This window comes from Melampsora larici-populina (assembly GCF_000204055.1).
Source record: "Melampsora larici-populina 98AG31 unplaced genomic scaffold MELLAscaffold_34, whole genome shotgun sequence".
In the NCBI taxonomy this organism is placed as follows: domain Eukaryota; kingdom Fungi; phylum Basidiomycota; class Pucciniomycetes; order Pucciniales; family Melampsoraceae; genus Melampsora; species Melampsora laricis-populina.
In genome coordinates, this window is record NW_006768798.1 from 361,743 (window position 1) to 381,657 (window position 19,915).

Below are 19,915 nucleotides of genomic sequence, written 5' to 3' on the forward strand. Positions count from 1 at the left end.
CCAACTCATTCTTGATCCTCTGCTTCAACTCCCAAGAGGTTTCCACCCCAATTGAATCTACAGGCAGAATTGTCCCAATCCTCTTCCTGTAAGATAGATTGGAACTTATTGATACCTTCTAAATAGAAATCATCAAGGTTTTCGATCAAACTTTGATCTCGTGAAGTTTTGATAAGGTTCGGATCTGCAAGGTGATCACGAGCAAATTTCAAGAATTGGGACAAGGTTGCAGGAGTAAGAGGGTGCTTATTGTTTTGGTGGACGATCTCGAACCCCGACCGAAGACCAAGTGAATGGATCAGACTTCGCAGCTGTGGGTTGGATCCATAAAAATGATCCATTTCTTCAACTTTTAAAGTTTAATATGATATATGAACATACACACCAAGGGTATATTGATGGAGTATCGCTCCATAAGCCTTTCTATATTTGTTCCCCGTCCCTAAATCATGAGCATGAAAATTAGTAATTCAATTCACTGCTTTTTGATATGACATACGGACCGAGTGGTTGTAAAAGTATTTCAACCAGAAGTTTTGAGTTTCCAAGTAGAAGTCTTTTGATACCCAGTGTCCTTCGCGTCCAGAAGAAGGTAATAATAGACTGTGTTTGATTACTCTGGCCAACTTCTTAGGCAGGTATTCCTCCAAAATCAATATATATCTCGGAAGATGAAGTGCGTAGTGTGAGAGCCCCTTCAATCCTTGAGCAAGGATACTCCAGTATTTCCACATTGACATGAGACGGCCAATATCACCAGCTCTCATTGCTTGATCTGCTTCAATAACAGTAGCAAAATCCCGTATCCTCAGTCGCATGTTGTATAATGCACCATCTTTTGACTGAGCTGCGTTTTGAATAGAATCCCTAGCACAGTACTTCTCATAACATTCGTCTATTAGAGCCTGCGCCACTCCTGGTTGTTTGAAATCTGGTCGCTTGTCTTTGGAAGCAATGATCTGTCTACATTTCATCCAATGTGACATTAATTTGAGGTCCCTGTTTGACTAACGATGAAATGACTTACTTCAATATAAAGACAAATGATGCCGTTTGTATCCTATGTACAGACTGCATCATCAGACCAAAGTATGACTTATCAACAAGATGGTTTGGATCAATACTCAAAGCTGTGGCGCAACGTCGGACACCAGGATAATCCGAGTCTTCTTTATCACCAGCATAATGATTGACTATAGAGCTAGTTATGTTCCACATTGTGTGCGAACCAGCAAGTCCTAACGATAAGTTTTGAAGGCCTTCTTCAGCATGTCCAGCGGGATAGCGCTTTCGGGCAGCGCCTTCAAAATTCATGTTTGTTCCCATATCGCCTTCAACAATTTGCATCCACTTTCCAAACTCAAGAGGGGCGACATTGAGCTGTTTGAGAAGTTGCTCCATCAACTGACCAATTCCAGTCGAAGAGTTATCAGATGCACTCATCATTTTGAACATGATTACGTTCGGTTCGTACATCTGGATTGGATCGACTTCAGGTGGTGAGGTTGCTAAGTTTTCTTTACAGTATTTATGTTCTTTTCCACCCTTATCAAGACAATGTTCCAAAAATGCTGTTGAAATCTGAGCCTTTTGTACTAATTCAAAATGTTCTTCTTCTTTTATTGTAGGTAGTAATGAATCCAATTCGACTGGCTGAGTTTTGCTTCGTTCCATTGCTTCTAGAAAGATATTCAGATCTAATTCCTCGGGCTTCATGCCACGTGTTAGATGCTCAGGAACTTCGTGGAGGTAGCCCCATGTTCCATGAAACACTCTCGAGTTTGCTTCAACCTTCTTGTCGTGAATCCGTGCTTCAATATCGATGTTGTCAACACACCACAAAGGTCGCATCTTGTAATCTTTTGACCCGATATCCTTGATCTTTTTTTCAGTTAAATTCTTCAGTGTATCCATTGCATCAAAAGCAGTCGCACGCGATGATATCAAGCCTAGGAAATGAAGGTAGTCGTTGACTTTCTGTGTGACGCCGCATGCCAAGAAAGTCATTGAATTCTGAAGTTGTAAACCTGAGTGCCGACGATTGCAACAGAAGGCTAACATTGAGCATAGCATCACGGGCACCTTCAAAAGGTAAAACTTGTCAACAACTGACACGTTGATTCAGATAAGTTGTCATATATCATAGTACCTTCTTAATCCTGTGCTGCTCAAGTTGCCTAATTGTTTGGCTCATAGCACTGGCTGGCTCAAAGTCTTGTAAATCTGTAAGCTCCTCCGAAGTGGTCACATGCCTCTCAGTATCTTTCTTACTATTAGAGGCGTCTCTTTTTTTTTGTCGCTTGATTGCTGCATGTTCAAGTTTTGCTGAAAGAATAGAGTGTAAGAACGGCATGTTTTCTGCCACTAATCGGTCTCTTAATTCCTCGTTTTCTTGTGAAAAGAACTCGTGCGTGATGTTTTGAGAGTTATAATGCATTCCAAGTGGAGGTTCCCCGCTCGGTAGGTCCTCTCGTATCACAATTTCCTTTGCCTTCAACATTTCAGAAAGACTCGGTCAGTTATATGTAACTAATGTCTTTGAGAGCTTGTCATTCCACTCACCTCTTCCAGGATGAAGGATGCCCATCGTTCCTTTCCACTAACATGGTCTTTACATATTATATCTTTAAAACCCTTTAAAACCTCATGCGTTGAAACCCAGCCGTATTCCGTGCCCCAAGATCCACGCCTATCGGCGACAGCTGAGTCCGTCGAGGTCAGCATCCCTTGTACAAACTTCTTAGCATTGAGTCCGAGCTTGTTCAGTTGTATGCATGCTTCAATGAGCTTTTCGGCTAGTTTAACAGGCACTTTGGGATTGTTTTGAATCGAACTTGACATTCTGAAGTCGTTTCTTTGAACAGATTGGTAACTTTTGCAACTCCTCGTCTCTTTACCTCTTGTTTCCCAATCTCTCTCGTTGACCTTTCATTGCTTACTGATCAACTCGATTGAAGCTATCTCGGACGTTGAAATTTGATTTCAACTTGTATGTCTCTGTAACAATCTCGCAGCAAGCTCAAATTTCGTTCCTTGAGATCATCCAGTTTGGAACATTAAGGAAAAAAATACAAACAGAAAGGAATCAAAAAAGTGAATCGACAGGAAGGAGCGCAAGAAGCCAGCGCTGGGCGCTTCCCATTTTTTTCCGAGGTAAAGATATGAGGAAGTTGGTGCAAAAAGAGATCCTAAATTCTCTCTACTAAATTCTCAAACTACTCACGCCAAAAGCCTGGCGTTCCGGGTAAGTCCCTCGTGCCTCGGTCATCGCTCGCGATGTAAAAACCGTGGCACGAAATTGGACTTAGTTAAGTTTGGTTGGTGGAATACATTGTGTGTGTTTGTTGCGTCCAATAAAAGGATGATTATCATACCATCAAAGATGCTTTCTTCTGATCAGATTTGACGGAAAGATATGATTTTGATCAATCGAGTTCGGCGCTTCGAGCATCAAGAATCTACAATCTTGGTAACCTTCCTCACATTCTTCACTTTTATCAAACAAAACTCATGAACTTGACAAAAAACACGTCGAACATCTCATCATAAATCAGGATCTTGAGCAATATTCTGAACTGCGTAGGATTTGTAACGTTCTGCGGGATCAAGTAGACTTGTCCGCCATATCACTCAACCAAACCAACAATATACTATAATGATCTACGCGACTTTCATGTCAGTGGTGAATATGAAGAGAAATAACTAATTGTATCAAAAGGTTAACGGAGGAGGTGCTTGATAATCATAAAGCCCAAGAGCCAAATCAGGGATTAACAAGTCTGAAGAGGATAAACCGAGAGCCAAAGCAGAGTTTGATAAATCTGGAGAGGATAACCCAGAGGCCAAATCAGAGTTGGAGAAGTCTGAGGGGATAATTCAAGAGATCAGAGTACAATAATTCTAAAGTGGATAACCCAAGAGCCAAATGAGAGATTGATAATTCTAAAGTGGATAACACGAGCGCCAAATCAGATATTGATAATTCTAAAGTGGATAACCCAAGCGCCAAAGCAGATATTAATAAGTCTGCGGAGAATACGCCAAGAGTCAAATCAGAGATTGATAAGTCGGAAGACGAAAACCAAAGAGCCAAATCAAAAATTGATAGAGTTGAAGAGAAAAAAGAGCCAAATCAGAGAGAATAATTTGAAAGAGAAAAAAACAAGATCGAAATCAGATATCAAGCTCATTTCATATATTCAAGAATAAAGAAAACGTAATGACTAACCACATGATCTCAATTTTCCACTAGTACATCTTCATCAATTCACTCCTGGATGACTTCTCAGACTCCCTGATCATCCAGCGTAAATCTAAAGAAAACAAAAAACCAAGATTCAAATCAGAGACCAGTCCTCATCCATTAAGAAGAGAGAAGGGGCAGACTTACCACATAATCTCGACTTTCGGCTGCGACATCAATCGATTGCTGAAGTACTTATCTTGACTCATCGGAATCATCCTCATTACCTCAGCCCATCAGCATAAATCTCAAGAAAGACAAAAATGAGACCTGAATCAGAGATTAAACCCATTACATTCATTCAAAAGACAGGAAAGGTGATGACTTACCACATAATCTCGACTTCCGGTTGCTATATATTGATCAATTGATTCCCAAAGGACTTCTCGATCCATCACTCTTCGGGTCCATTCTCAAAGATGTTCTCTTATCGATGCTGATACACGAATGGGATCGCGTCCATGTGATCGATCACAATATCTGATGTATGTCAGAAGAGATAAGTCAGTTTATAGTGAACTAACTGAAGGGATACTTGAATAATTTGCTTACATTGATCCATCAACTCGGTGCCGTTCAAACATGACGCGAATCTTTCGTTAAGGCTACTTAAACTGAAGCATGACCTCAAGATATCAAGTGTGTAAGACGTCGTCCACGTATTTGTAAAAGGGATCACTGAACCTGTAGTTTGCGTTGAAAAATCGACAAGGAATGTCATAGATTGACAAGATGAACGGTCCGTTGATGATTGTCAAGATATGGGTCGGTCAATGTCAGAGACGAGGTATGAATTCTGAGATAGTTTGAATCGGATCGAACCTACCTTGAAGGATATCAAGGATAGAGCCAGTTGCACCAATTAGAGACCATTCGGTTCTTCGATTCTCTTTTCATCAGATTTAAAGCGTAGTCTTACAAACGCTCTTTGCTTATTCTACTCCATGTCGATCACTAGTAAAAAGGTGTGTAAGTAGTCATCATGACATGATATCAACGAATTGAACTTACAATCATTGCTACTAAATCGGTCTTCATGTAAACCAGGATAGCTGAGTTTAGAACTTCGGATACTGTTCGATTTGAGTCTTACCAAGTTGAACTAAATAGAGACGTATCATTTTTTCGAAACGATTCGCTCTATCTAAAACGATAGAATGAGGACTATTTGATAGAAGTATGAAGTGAATGGATTAGATAGGTATGAATTGGTAAGTCTTTGGTGTTGATAATAAAGTCAACTACTAACACTTTATGTAGACTGTTTGATGGTGTTGGTTGAAGTCATGAGTTGGTGGTGAATGGTTCGCTCGATTGAGTGCTGATCTCGAAAGTCATTGAGGAACTGTTACATACACTGTGTGTGTATGCCAATCACGTGATGTATTATTATTATTATTATTATTATTATTTTTTTTTTTTTTTTTTTTTTTTTTTTCAGTGCGAAGTTGCTTCATTGCATATTACACTTTCTGAACAGTACACAAAGGAGACTAGTACACCAGAGAAGTAGGTCATCTAGTCAAGTACAAGAATTAGTGGTGCCTGTAAATCTTTACACAATATAGATAGTCATCTTTCTTCTTCTTTTTTTTTTTTTTTTAAAACATAAAGAGACACAGTGACAATGTGGTTCGCATACTCATCCCCAATCTAAGGTGGAAGGTAAGGAGTCCAGGGATTGTTTGTTAGTCGGGGATGTTTACCATTCGCGACGGTTCTCTCGAACTTTTCCTACTAATGCAGGGAATCGAGCAGCAGTGACAGTATAGTTACGCAGACTCATCCCCAATCTAAGGTGGAAGGAAAGGTCAACTAATACGTGTATGTTCTGTCGTGCGTGATGTACAGTCATTTAAGAAAAGCTTGCCCTAAATTGCCCGCAAAACTCGAGCGAATTGGCGGGGAATTTGGGGCAAGCTTTTCTTAAATGACTGTATTACAGACTGTCGCTATGTTATCTTGAGACCCGGACTAGTGGACTCAAAGCCGGCCACGAGGCTTTGCCAAATCGCCTCGTCAGGGGTAGACCCGAGTGAGCTGACAAGCACGGCCAGGCAGGGCCAGGCTCAGTGATAAAGTTAAATAGAATATGGAAAAGGGATATGTATGTTGGCTGGAATTCCTTGTTCAGGTCTATGTAGAAGCTATAAGAGGCCACTTGGGAAGAAAAGAAGAGCAAGCTTAGAAAATGAAAATTATACATTAGAGGCTGTGAGAGTGTACTTATAAGGTAATACTAACTTATACGAGAGACTTGGATGATAAAAATTTTGAGACAATTATATAAACTCAAACTCACTATGGGCTACTTGAAGAAGAAGAAGAAAAGAGCCGTGTTCTTTCTCCTGTTGTGTTGTGTTGCTGAGAAATGGACCTGAATAACCCCTGGAGGTGCGGTCTCCTCTGCAAAATCAGCTAATTAGGCAATCACAAGGTGTGGTATGTTTTACAAGATCCAACATATATAACTTAGATTGACCATCACCCTATAACACCCCTTGTTGAGCTGTTGCTAGGTTTGTGTTTCCTACAGTGCAACATGTGGTTTCCATTATCAGCTGCGTTGCTTGGGTTTGGGTAGATATGGTTTTCTTTGTGTTGCTCATGAAGAGCTGTTGTGAGAAGAACAACACAGTGGCACATTGTAGAAAGGTTTTCAAACCTTTTCTGAAAGGTCAAGAAGAAAACTGATATTGAAAGCTTGCACAAGAACCAGATTGGAGGAAAATACATCAAGCTAAATTCAGAAGAAAGAAATCTAAGTTTCTCATGAACCCTCAATGTCACTTGCATTGGGAAGCTTTGGGCAAACATCAAGGACAAGGTTTTTAAACCAAGAGAGCTTTGCTGTGTTTCAAATAAATCAAGACCAATATGTACCACTGACACTGTTTCCAACGGATGCTAGATGGGAAGGCCAGTCCTTGATCACTCTTGCACTTAGAAAATGTAGACAGAACATTAATAAAAGAAATAGAATAGTATTTAGCTGGGTCCAAATGATAGAGGATGGGAATTCCAGTCCCAAATCACTAGGGAACTGAACATACAGGGTGATTCAAGCTATCCACATATGTCTTACAAGCAAGCCAGTTGAAATTGACCCAGAAAGGAGGGTTTTGGTGTGGATTGAATAGGTTGACAGATGAGATGTGAACAAGAAAATACAAGTTGAAATGGAGAAGATACACCTAACCTTTTTACAATGGTAGAGGCAACAGGAAGTGGATTTGAGTGCAATGAGCATTTTTCCTAATGAATTATGTAAATATCATGGGCATTTCAAAAAGAAGACCTCACAATGGTTGATGGAAATGGGAAGGAGCTTCTACAGCTGTTCCAACAAAGATTGATTTTTTTGAAAATCTCACCAATGTGCAAAACCCGGGTTTTGTCCCTCACTTGATTTTGTCTCTCCGCTAATTGGAAGAATACAGGAAATGATAAACCTGTAATCAAGTTTTGTCTTTGGTTTTAGCCGCTGCGGAGACAACTTTCTCCAAAAAACAGTTGTCAACCTTTCTTGGAACGGCTGTATGTAACGGCCTCGACTCTTAAGCTTCTCGTACCTCGGTACCTACTATGACATAATCATATATGCTACATGTAGCAGATCTGTAACAGGTGTTGTAACAAGACCTGTATTGACTGCTGCCCACAATCATCAATGAAGTTTTGAAAATTTTTGGAGAACAGCCAGACAAAAAAAAAGAATTCACTTCAATCACATTCTCGAAACACTTCAACTCATAATCAAAATTCAATCCCACAAGCTATTTTTAACTCTGATACGACATCAAACAAAAAATTAATCAGGATCCAATAGCGATCAACTGAAAATGACTTCAAGTTCATTAAAAAATAAACTTTCAAAACTTAAAACTTCGAAATCAAAAGATGAAGAGTTTCAAAAAAGACCCAAAGATTCGATGATTATTAATCGACAAAGGTTACCTAAAGTGGATAAAAGTAAACCTAATTCGAAAACCATTGAAGAAGAAGAAGAAGAAGAGGAAATATCAGTTGAATCGAACGAGAATGGTGAGTGATTTGACTATATTAAAGTCGAGAAGATCGAAATAGAATATTGACAATCTGATGGCCTGTTTTTCATCAAATGTGTAGATGAAGACGGTTCAGGTTCAGATGATGAAGCAGAGGAAGACAAAGACGAAGAAAACGATTGGGAATCAGAGTCGAATTCAAATTCAGATGATGATGATGAATCAAATGAACACTCAAGTGGAGAGGACAAAATAGATGATTCAACTTATCAAAGACTGCTTTCTAAATTGCGTCCGGAAGACATGACTGAACAAGAACTTTTACTGTTAGGACATTCTCAAGCTGATTCACAAGGAGAAGGATCACAGTCTGAAGGAAGTGAAGGAGATAGTGAAAGTGGAAGTGAGAGTGGATCAGAAGTTGAAGAAGAAGAAGATCAAAGTGTTATCGATTCAGAGGAAGAGGATGATGAGGAGATAGAAGGGATCGAGTATGAGAAGATGCATGTGGATTCAGATAATGAAGATTTAGGAGCAATGGTCAAACGCAAGGTTGTTAAGAATAACACGGTTTGTCATTTTCTTTATACGATCATTCACCTATTACTTTGTCTCTATTATGATTCCTGATACGAGTGTGAATTGTGGAAGTTTAGAAGGCATTACAGAAATTGTTAGATCTTATGAAAGAAAAATCTAGTCTTCAATTAGATTTCTTTGAAACTCAAACGATCCAATCTACTTCGGCTACTCAAGTTCCAGACGTGAATGATGATATTGGATTAGAAGTCGAATTGTAAGTCTCTATAAACCCAGATCAACTAATTCACAGCGGGAAAAAAACTTACCTTTAATTAACTTTTCGAATAGATACAAACAAGCACTTCAAGGAGCAAAAGAAGCTTACCAAACTTTTCAAAAATCATCCAAAGAATTCTTTAGACCCAATGATTATTTTGCAGAAATGATTAAATCAGATGCACATATGGAAAAGATTAGATTGAAATTAATCAGTGAAATGGAAAATATTAAAGCATCAGAAGATTCAAAGAAAAAGAGAGATTTGAAGAAGTTTGGTAAAGCCATTCAAGTTGAAAAGAAATTAGAAAGAGAAAAGGAATCTAAACGAGTTAAAGAAGGGGTTAAAGAATTAAGAAAAAGTGAAGTTTTTTTTCCCTGTTGAAATGTTTCTTTCATTAGATCAAGATGTTTCTTTCTTGGTTTGAGAGAGATTTTTCAAAACTGATGACTTGCGTTTTCTATAATCCTGTTAACCTACAGAACGTAAGGATGTTCCACTAGGTACAAATGAAGTAGATTTCGATATAGCATTAGAAGAAACTTTATCAAACAAACGTAATCGAAATGATAAAGAAGATGATAGTCGAGGTAGTAAAAAGAAACCTAAATTGAATCGAGTAGGTAGAGAACATAAATTCGGTCGACCTAAACCAAAAGGTGTTACAGGTAGAAGATGGAAAGAAAACAATAAAGAAAGTTCAAGTAATTTTGAAGGGATGGGTGGGAAAGGTGATGGAAGGATCACTAGTGGTAGTAGAGGTGGACGAGGGGGTAGAGGTGGACGAGGCGGTGCTCGTGGTGGTGGTGGTGGTGGTGGACGTGGTGGAAGTAAACGACCTGGTAAAAGTGTTAGATCATCTAAACGTTAGGATCATCACTCTTGACATGGAACCTTCCTTTCTTTACTTTTCTTATGTCTTTTAAAAGATGATTTGTTGATTTCTTGATGTGGTTGGAGAAGTATTTTTCTTATCTGATTGCAAAGAAATGTATGTCTGGTTTTATATGGGTGAATTCATTTTATGAAGCCTTTGGGGATACCCATTGCTTATTGCTTCTTTGGGTCATAGAATTGACGATAAGGATGTGTTTTAAAGGGGAATGGTCAAAGAGACTTATGTAAGACTCAAACGTAGCGTGACAGGTCAGAGCCAGCTTTTAGTCATGCGAAGAGGGGAATCAGAGCTGCTACGTCGGCAAGACTAGTAGTAGCACGATGCTCGTCTTCAGACCTACACAATTTCAGGGATAGGCAAGTGCGGCTAGATAACAGGAAGTTGAAGAAACAGATTCGTGGGGGTGAGTGTGTTATTTTTTTGTTATATGATGGAGAAAATGACGAGATGATTATGTTTGATTGTGAGAATGGCTTTGAGGAAACCAAACAATAAGACAAAGTGAGCAAGAGTTCAGGCTTCATCAACAGATTTATGATAGCAATATTCCAGAAGGAATGCTCATCCTTCTTATCATTAGTAAGATGGTAAGGGAAATAGTAGTGAGTCAAGGAATCTCGTGAGCATCTTTTCAAGTGTTCCAATCAAACAAGAAGCATTCATCATTTCACACTCTTTCTTGTCAAACATATAACCCTTACATCAGAAGCTGGCTTATTCTCGTAAGAGTTCATCATCTCAGTAAGCTCAAGTAAGTCAAGCACGTTCGCATGGCAGGGCGCGGCGAAGGCGCTCGTGAGGAGCTTACTTGAGCTAATCATTTCAGAATCTCTTTTCAAAATTCCCAAGTCTTGGAGCTGGCTTGTGTCTACGAGAAGGTGGCTTATCTTGGTACAACGTCACAGCACGGTTGACCTATCTCCGATACTTCAAATCGCGCTCCTGCCTAAGCCTCCCAGAGCCTGCCGGTAATCTTTTATTGGATTTCTTTAAATCACGTTTGACTACTATGAGGACGATCATTTCACTTGATGACCTTATAAAGAGTTTGCTGGAGCTTGCGTCCTTTCCTTTCGACCCACCCACTCTTTCAATCATTTTTGTTTCCCTCAAAATTATTCTCACGATTTTTCATAAAATCATCTTTTCGCCACATCCTTCATCATAAATATCTAATCTTCGTTATATTTATATATTTTGGTGATCATCCTCTTTTCATTCTTACTATGAACCTAAATCAAGTAGTCGATACTTCTCAGATCGACGCCAACATCAACGTCGTCCTCGAGCATTTCTCCCGCTGCAGTGGGAGCGATCGCATCAGCATACATGATCTCCGCGATCAATATGCTGCGATGTTTCCACGAGATGACCTGAATTTCGTCTTCCGCTACTCAGCGGTTGCTCAGCATGCAATCAGAATGCATTGCGAACCCGGTCGCCAGACTCATGTCATAGACCTTGAGGCTCCCAACAATGCTCGAGGGATGTTAGTTTATCTCATGGAAGCGAGAATTCGAGCTCCTGCTCAAGCTCCCTATCTTCCTACCTATCAAATTCAAAGTCATCCAAACAACACTCCCAGAGACGCCCTTATGGTTCCTCCTGATCATCGAGATCAATCACTTGACGATCCTGTTGGTCAAAACCTCCTCACTCTTGGGACTCACGTCCTCTCACCATTCATCGGAGCTGGTCAATCTCCTCCCTCAAATGATCACTTACGCGTTGAACCTGATGTTGATCGCTCACAGGCCCATGCCGATCCTAGACCTTTTCAAAACTACGTCGTCAGCGTCCCACAAGGTCCCGTTTACCCGTTCAACGCGTACATTCCCGAAGTTTTTGATGGTAGATTCTCTCCACTGGCCATTGAAGTTCACGAGATTGCCCTTTTTTATCGAAAACATATCAAGGAATCTTGTATCAATTTTATTATATCTCACAACAAACCGGCCGATTTCCCGCCGTCCCTGGTTAGAACTCTTCTCGCGTATTCCTATGTTGATCTTCGTCAGCTCTATGCTGAACAAGCAATATACGGTACCTCACGAAATCGGCGTCTCGAGGACGCTGATGCCGCGAAAAACTTAAGCTTAACTAAGCCCCTCTCGCGCGGCTGCGTCCGCGCCCCTCGAAGAGGGGCGCGGAGTTAAGCTTACGAAAAACTGGACTTTTACCTCCTGTCCACAACAAACGCCTCTCGAGATTAGAAGCATCTCCGCTTTTCAAGACCTCATCGCTACAATCAAATTTGCCTACATGGCCGCTTTCCACCCTGCTCTGACCTCAATTCGTAATTATTTCGATCACATCATCAACCTCACGAAATCAAGAAGGACTGATGTCACCTTCTCTAACATTGAGCGATACGACCAAGCCTGCCGTCTCGAGTTTGCTAGCCAGCCCAATTTAATCTGGGGTGACTACAAGGCTCGAGCTCTCAAAGGCTTTGAAAATAAATTCCTTTACACGCACGAACTCCCTATCTCATATCGTGACGAGAGACCATCTATAACGGAATCTTCCAGACACGGGACCCCTCAAGCTTCCACTTCTTCATCCTTCCAGCCTAGTGAGCCCATCAAAAAGCCTAACAAGCCCATCAAGAAGCCTAGCAAGCCCAGTAAAAAACCTTACAAAAAGTCTAGCAAAAAGACTTACAAAAAGCGTCCTACGTATCATCTCGCTGAAGTGGATCAACCTTGTTTTGGTTGGAACCAGGGTAACTGTGCTCCTAAGTCTGGTGTACCTTGCAAGCGTGTACATGGAGTTTGCGATGCCCTCAACTGCTACGAAAATCATAGAGGCAGGAAAAACCATTGATCCGATTGGTTCTCGTCGTTGTCTACGTGGTCTTGAGTTATATAACAATCTTTATACTCATTGCTCTCCAAATGTCGACTATTCACTTGCAGCTTCAGCCTGACCCGATCCTCGTCTCACTAGAGCCGATCTTCTCACCAACTGTCACCGGACGGCCTGATCTGTTCCTGCCAATGACGACCTTCGCTTATTCGTCAAGTTATCATCCCACCCAGACAAACATCAATTATGTACTCCAAGTTTTTATCGCTTTCACAAGATTCCGGTCCTCTGAACTAGTTTTACTTTCTGTTTCCTGAAAAAACAAATAAAAATGTCTCTGCTGCGATCATCCAAGCCTCTCCTACTAAGTTTCCTTCCTCTCTGTATTGTGATTTGATCGTGAAAAATCATCAGTTGATTCTCTTGTAGATCTTTTCGATGACTGTCTTTCATTGTTAAATCCCCTGTTTGTCATCAATCCTTGTTTCAAGTACGTCTTCTAACATTCATCGAATTATTCTGATTTGAAACTCATCTTTTGATTTTCCTATAGATCTTCCGATGTCAATTTTCCTTTTCTTAAAAGTGACACTTGCTTGTCCTCGAATTTTTTCTTTGTGAGTCTTCATACGCTTTAACATTTCGATCCGCATTGACGACTCGCCAATTGGTTCAACTTCTCCTGTAGTTCTTGTCGACTGCTTAGCTTTGTTTGTCTTTTGTTCTTAACTTCCACTTCCCCATCATATCTCTTTACTACTACCCATCAAAAATCTCTTATCATTAGCGGTTGTAAAAGGGGATTTTCACTTATCTCTTGAGAACAGCGTATCATCCCTCTCTTCCCGCTTTATTATAGTACTGTTTTTTGTCTGACTCGAATATATCTTAATTTGATCTTATCTATGCTTATCGAGTGGTGGCTGCCCCATAGAGCTCTTGCATCTGCACCAAGACCCTTTGGATTGTGTAGCCTCCGCGTAGGTTTTGTCTGTCTTGGTTCCCAAATGCCGAAACGTAATCATCATCTAGCTGAAATTCTACCTGACCGTGTCTCTCCGTGAGTCTAGGCAAGAATTGGCCAATGGCAAGCTCTATTCCTACTTCTAGATAACAAAGCCTTGTTTTGTGGGAACAAAGAAGCGGGACAACTTTACAAAACAGCGCTGTGAACTGATTTTTGGGGAAAAGAAATTCTTTTACAAGCAAAATGGCTTCTTCAACTACATTTACACATAGAGTGAAGGTTGATTTATGTAGAGCCCAGGAAGATAAATTGTAACTCTGAGTTGATGAAAGACTTTATTTATTGAAAATAAAGAGAAGAAAGACACAAGGAATACATCTGGAATCAAGTAAACAAGAAAGATATCAATAAAAAAGAGATTTTACAATATGTATACCAAAGAAATCATCATGACTAAGATTAAGAAGAACAAATTCAAATAACACGAGTTAAGAAACTGAACTAAAAGATAAAAACAACCAAGCCTCGATAACCTCAAGATATCTTTTTCACCTCCATCAATAAAACCCAAGGAAGTCAAAACTCAGACCAGGATTCTGTTTTAAAGGTTAGGTAAATGTTTGATAAGTAATTTCGAATCTTTAAATTTTAAATATGAAGGTTGATAAAGATAAATCAAAGGAGGTAAGATGGGTAAAGGAAATTTATCTAAATGAAAATGAAGTTGATCATAATTTGAATTGATTGTTTTTGTTAAATTCAAAGAAGTTGGAGGGTTTAATTTTCTACGTGTCATGTTGATTTATCTTTAAAGAAATGTAATGTGGAGTTCTTGATTTGTTTCAATAGGGAGAAGTCAATTGAAGGGGCTTCTTTGTGTGCAAAAAAGATAAAAAAAAACAGTCGATCTTGAACTTTTTTTGATGGCGATAATCGATCGGTTCTCTTTTGAAAATCCAATCGTCACTTCCCGATCGGTTCTTTCTTTTTCTTTCGATCTTGAAGTTTCGTATCACTTCAGAATTGATCGTAGTAAGAGTATTCTTCTGATATAATAAAATATGTGAGAGAAGAGCAAAAGTAAAAATTAAATATATAGATTGGTGTGTAAAAGGGTTAAAGAAAATGTGAGAAATTTGAATGAAACTCAAAACTTTTACGCGTGTAAATCAAAGGTGAGGGTGGTTTGTAAAGGAAATTTAAACTTACTTAAAAGTGTCAAGGGATTTGAGATCTAAATCTCTAGATCTGATATCGATCTTCATTCAAGAAATAAGAAACTTGAAATGAAGTTCAATTAAAAAGAAGAAGAAGGAAAAAAAAGAAAACCAGAAAATTGAAAATGTGATGATTTTGAATGAAAAGATAAGATTCAACCTAAAAGGATATCATCAATCAATTGGGGAGAGGAAGAGAGAGAAACAAGAAGCAGAATCCAGATGACGAGAAGGAAAGATGATTGAAAGATCTGATCGGTTCTTCAAAGTTCATCATCGAAAAGAAAATTGAACGAAATCCAAGAAAATTAAATCGATCGATTGGAAGTGAGCTTGTAAAAGAAGGATAAACCGATTTAGAACCATCCAAAGCAAATGATGTGTTGGATGTTAAATCAATTGATAAATTATACTAAATTTTTAGATAAAAAATCAAATCAACAACAACCACAACAAGCTCATCTTCATCATCATCAAGAAAGCTTAGAAGATCATGCTAAATGGAAACTTGAACTTGATGAATTGAATTCCAACACATCTTTCGATGAAATGCTCAAAAGTGATATAACCATCAAACTTAAAGCAAGTGTAGGTCTTTTAAAACCTTCATGAAAACATCAACTTTTCAACTGATTTTATTTTAACATTCTTTTTGCTTCTTCTTTACAAAGCCAAGTGTAGTCATCAAAACACAATCTGAATTAAGTTTATCAAATGAAAATGAAAACCTTTCAAATGATCAACAAGTTTCTTCTGATACAATCACCATCATTAGAAGTATTAAAACTTCAAATCAATTTCATCAATCTCCTTCTGACCTTTTAAAATCAATCAATCCAGATCAACTTGAATGTATCTAGTGTATATAAGATTTTTTCCTTTCATCTTTTTGTTTTGCAAAACAAAAGCAGAGTTCTTTTGACTTTTTGTACATCTTAGCATTATTTATATTCTTTTAAAATGTCTTTTCTGAGTAAGATGTTCTATGAAATCCCATCTGTTTTTTTCTCATTGAAAATTGAAGTATCTGTCTTCATTGATGTTTTTGGTCAACTATTTACATCTATACATTTGTTTATAAGTTCCACCTCATTTTTCAAAATCAATGCTTTTTTTGTCTTCTTTTCACCTCTTCATGGCAAATTCTCTTACATTGACAATCATTGAATAAAATGTACTTGTCAAGTTTAAATGCTTTTTCAAAGACATACAATAGCTTTGGTTTTTTGCCAAAGTGATCATCAGCTTATGAAAGAATATACAGCCATTAAAGGATTAAACGGCAGAATTCTTTGTCTGTGTGATGCACCCGAAGTAAAATCTGAGAGCCCAAAACTAGATTAAACCTGGTTTTGGACACAATTCAACAATGTCTTGTGGGAGACCTGTCACTTTTGATTGGATTTAACAGGTTTTATACTTTTGTATTAAATCTCAGTGCAACACAAATTTGTATATTTATGCCTTTTATATGTTTAGTAGCCGTAATCTAAATGATATTAAGAATCAAAATGAAAGAAATCTGATTGATTTCTTTGTTTTCTTTTGGTTTCTGAACAGCTTTTTATTAACTCAGAAATCCTTCAAGGCTTTCTCAGGAGCAGATAGACTCTCTTAAGTTTTTGCATACACAATCAGACAAGCTCACCAGATCATTGGTGTACAACATTACTGTGTGTCAGAGTGTATACCAACCAATAAAGGAGTTATCAAATTGCTTCAAGTTCAAGAGAACAAAGGATGGAAAGGGTTTGTATTGTGCAAAGAGTGTTGCATCAGTGAAAAGTCCCTCATTAATTTGTCTTAAGTAGGGATTCAATCAAGTTACTTCAACACTCAGACTGATGTATGGCACACCACAGTATGGCTCCACCCAGCTGGCTCACCTAGTTTCAGTGTGCCATAAATGCCTGATGATACTGTTGTGTCTTAGTGCATCATGGGCCAGAATTGAATGGTCAGTAAGGGTGTGTTCACTTAAGCAATTTCTGGTGAGAAATCACATTCTGCAAAATTTAAAGTGTCTATTTGGTTGTGCATGTTTCATTTTTGCATTAAGAAATTTACAGAATGTGATTTCTGGTCAGAAGTTCTTTAAGTGAATGTGCCCTAAGTATTGATAACAAATCCAATGTTTCCAAATATGATATCCGGTCTTTGATGAGATTTACCTTCCCATTTGATTTGTATCTTAAAGCACCCTCAGAATATAATGATTGGTGCTTGAATGTTGTAAGAATTCTTAGAATGAGGTATGTTAAGGACACTTTAAGTTTATGAGATTTCTTTTTGCCACAGGTGTACTAGTACTATAGTGTTTTTAGCAAATAGTTATACTTGTGGTCAAGTTCTCCAACTCCCAAAGCTACTGAATTGAAATCCATTTTCATCATTGAAAAAAAAAGTTCATGATACTTCATGAATTGAGTTTGGATGTGATGACTTGAGAGACTGATGGTTCTCCTTGTACCTGCATTTTGGGCCTTGTTGGAGCCATTTTTACTTATATGTTTTTCTTTTCAAAAAATGGGAGGTCGTACAGATAGCATCTGAGATCTTGTGATTACTAACACCACAATGTTCTGAGATCTATTACCTACTGAGAGCCTTGAATGATCCTGTGAATTATGAAGGCCTTTCATATTGAATAAGGATGAGCCTCAAGAGTGACAAATCTACCTTCCAAAGGAGCTGCAAAGGAATGTGCCTTGGCTGAGCGTCATATTTGAGGTCAATTCTTTTCCCCTTTTCCTGCAGACAACATTTAGATGAATGGAGGCAGATGTGTGTATTTTAAATGGTCTTGGGGTAATGAAGAACAGATGTCCTCAAATCCAACAATGTTTGACCCACTTGATGACTTGAACCATAGACTAGACTTACAAGTTCAACCTGAATATGCAAAGTCTGCAAATCTTCACAATTTGTCATGTTCTTGGTAGAACATCAATTTTTCCACAGTTATAGGTTTTCAACAAGTACCTTGACATTGTTCTTTGCCAAAATTGCTTTGTTGTTTGACAGGCCTACCAGTAGGAGCATTTCAATTTCCAGGGTATCATGACAATGTTCCTGACATTAAATTTCAGGATATCTCTTGTTGTCTATGTTGGATGTCATCAAAGGCTGGGAAGTTGACAAAAAAGGCTCAAATGACTACCCCTCCTTCAATACACTGTACTTGACATCTTGAGGAATCCGGAGTGGTGCCAAGATTATGAGATTGATGGCTCTCTTTGTATATCTTGTGGGACCAATCTGGTTTGTTTTCCATACAAATTCTCAAGAGGAAATCTCTCTGTTTGTCAATTTTTGATCAAGATCTGTCAAGTGGTCATCATAAAAGGGAAAAAGTTCTGATTGGTTGAAAATTGAAGAGATATAGAACAGAGGTTGTTGATGTAAAGGTTTTGACACCCTTCCCAAGATCTTGAAAGGTTGAGGGTCAAGGGCGAAGTGATATTTGTGCTTTCTTTTGCCGACTTCCCATTCTATGATGAGATCAAACATTTTCATAGAACCTTGCTCGAATGTTTCAGTTATCATCAGTAGTGCCATGAAAGAAGAAAAAATGTGCTCGCTGTCCCCTCTTGCGCACGGTGAAATGTAAGAAAAGCCACCGTTCGGGTCTCGGGATATGTATGTAACTCAGGATTCTTTCTCTTTTCTTTTGTGGGGCAGATCTCATCAATCCAGCTTATTGCATGTGTTCCCAAAGCCTGAGACGGTACTCAGAAGTCCATTTCTCAGGGGAAGGATAAGTAGCAGGATTTGTGTAATGTAACATGTTACACACCCGGTTAGGTTTGAGAACATACAGGAGTGTGGGACACGTTGAGGGAACTGGGAAATAGACACGGAAAGATTTTCACTTCTTTACCGTTCGAGTACACCAGGGGGTAATGGTCCTCGGCCTCGGCCGGTTCCTGTGACGATTTCAAAGGTTTCGTCACAAGAACCGCCCAGGAAGGTGTGGAACCGGTTTCGCCGAAACCGTTTCGGACACCATTCCACCACCGCTTCTTGAACGAGCTGCATGTCAGCAACCGTTTGAGAACGGCTGCTGAGGCGGTGGTGAAGCGGTTTGTTCAAGAACTGTCAATATATGAACAGTGACCGTATGAAAACGGTCACGGATGAAAGTTATGTTTCAAAAAGACAACTCACCTCAACTCACACTGATTGATTGTGCCACCGATAAGGTCACAATCAATCTGAATCACCATGTGTTGAACAAAGCACTACCTTTAAAAAGGCATTGTCCTTCACAAGCAGCACGTGCAAAAACATCTACATACTCAGATTTTATAATTGTACTTGTGTTGTGATCCGCTTGATCTTGTATCCTTTTAATACTAAGATGTTGGTATATGAACTTCTTTCAAAAACAAACCAAAAACATGTTGTCCTTGCTCATATTGATTTCTTCAATCTTCAAGTTTTGTTCTTCACATAAGAAAACATTTTTCGTGTGAGTTATACAATTACCTACTTCGTTGACTGATCAAACTCGGTTATCAAACTCAGGATCGAATCCTTGTTTTGTGTACCTCATCCTACCTTTACTTTCCCCCAAAAAAGATTCCTTATCTTTCTCTCTAAAAATTCTGATTTGGTTTACCAATTACTCAATTTCTATTCCCCATTTTTTAAAGTCCTCATCCAATTCCTACCCCTTTCACCTTTCTTGTTTTTTTGAATCTAAGTTTTATGAATTGGTTGACAATTTGAAATCATATTGATTCGACACAAGGGGATCTGGCAGTGTGGTCCCTATGGTGCAGAGGTGGAAGGCTCGGGGATGCTCTGCGCTCATTGGTTTTGAGCCTGTGTCCAAGTCTCCCTTTTTGCAAATTCTACGCCGTACCCTCAGAACGTTCCAGGAACGTTCCAGAACGTTCCAGGCCTCGTTCCAGGGACTGTGTTCAGGGGTCACCGAGGCGGTTTGCTTGCACCGCCAAAAACAGTGATGGGAA

At 39.0% G+C, this 19,915-nt stretch overlaps 3 protein-coding genes across 3 annotated transcripts; all 3 read left to right on the forward strand.

The window, feature by feature from the left end:
• Positions 1-8,536: 8,536 nt before the first annotated feature.
• On the forward strand, positions 8,537-9,433 carry MELLADRAFT_49455 (uncharacterized protein; the record flags this gene model as incomplete). The annotated part of the gene is made up of 3 exons (XM_007412975.1): positions 8,537-8,820; positions 8,907-9,046; positions 9,121-9,433. 3 exons carry the CDS (start codon positions 8,554-8,556, stop codon positions 9,431-9,433), a joined length of 720 nt encoding a protein of 239 aa, XP_007413037.1.
• A 1,740-nt stretch (positions 9,434-11,173) lies between these two features.
• MELLADRAFT_65430 (uncharacterized protein) lies at positions 11,174-12,773 on the forward strand (the record flags this gene model as incomplete). The annotated part of the gene is made up of 2 exons (XM_007412976.1): positions 11,174-11,990; positions 12,181-12,773. 2 exons carry the CDS (start codon positions 11,174-11,176, stop codon positions 12,771-12,773), a joined length of 1,410 nt encoding a protein of 469 aa, XP_007413038.1.
• A 2,544-nt stretch (positions 12,774-15,317) lies between these two features.
• Positions 15,318-15,799, forward strand: MELLADRAFT_109099 (uncharacterized protein; the record flags this gene model as incomplete). The annotated part of the gene is made up of 2 exons (XM_007412977.1): positions 15,318-15,527; positions 15,611-15,799. The coding sequence occupies 2 exons, from the start codon at positions 15,318-15,320 to the stop codon at positions 15,797-15,799; spliced, it is 399 nt and encodes a 132-aa protein (XP_007413039.1).
• Positions 15,800-19,915: the final 4,116 nt, after the last annotated feature.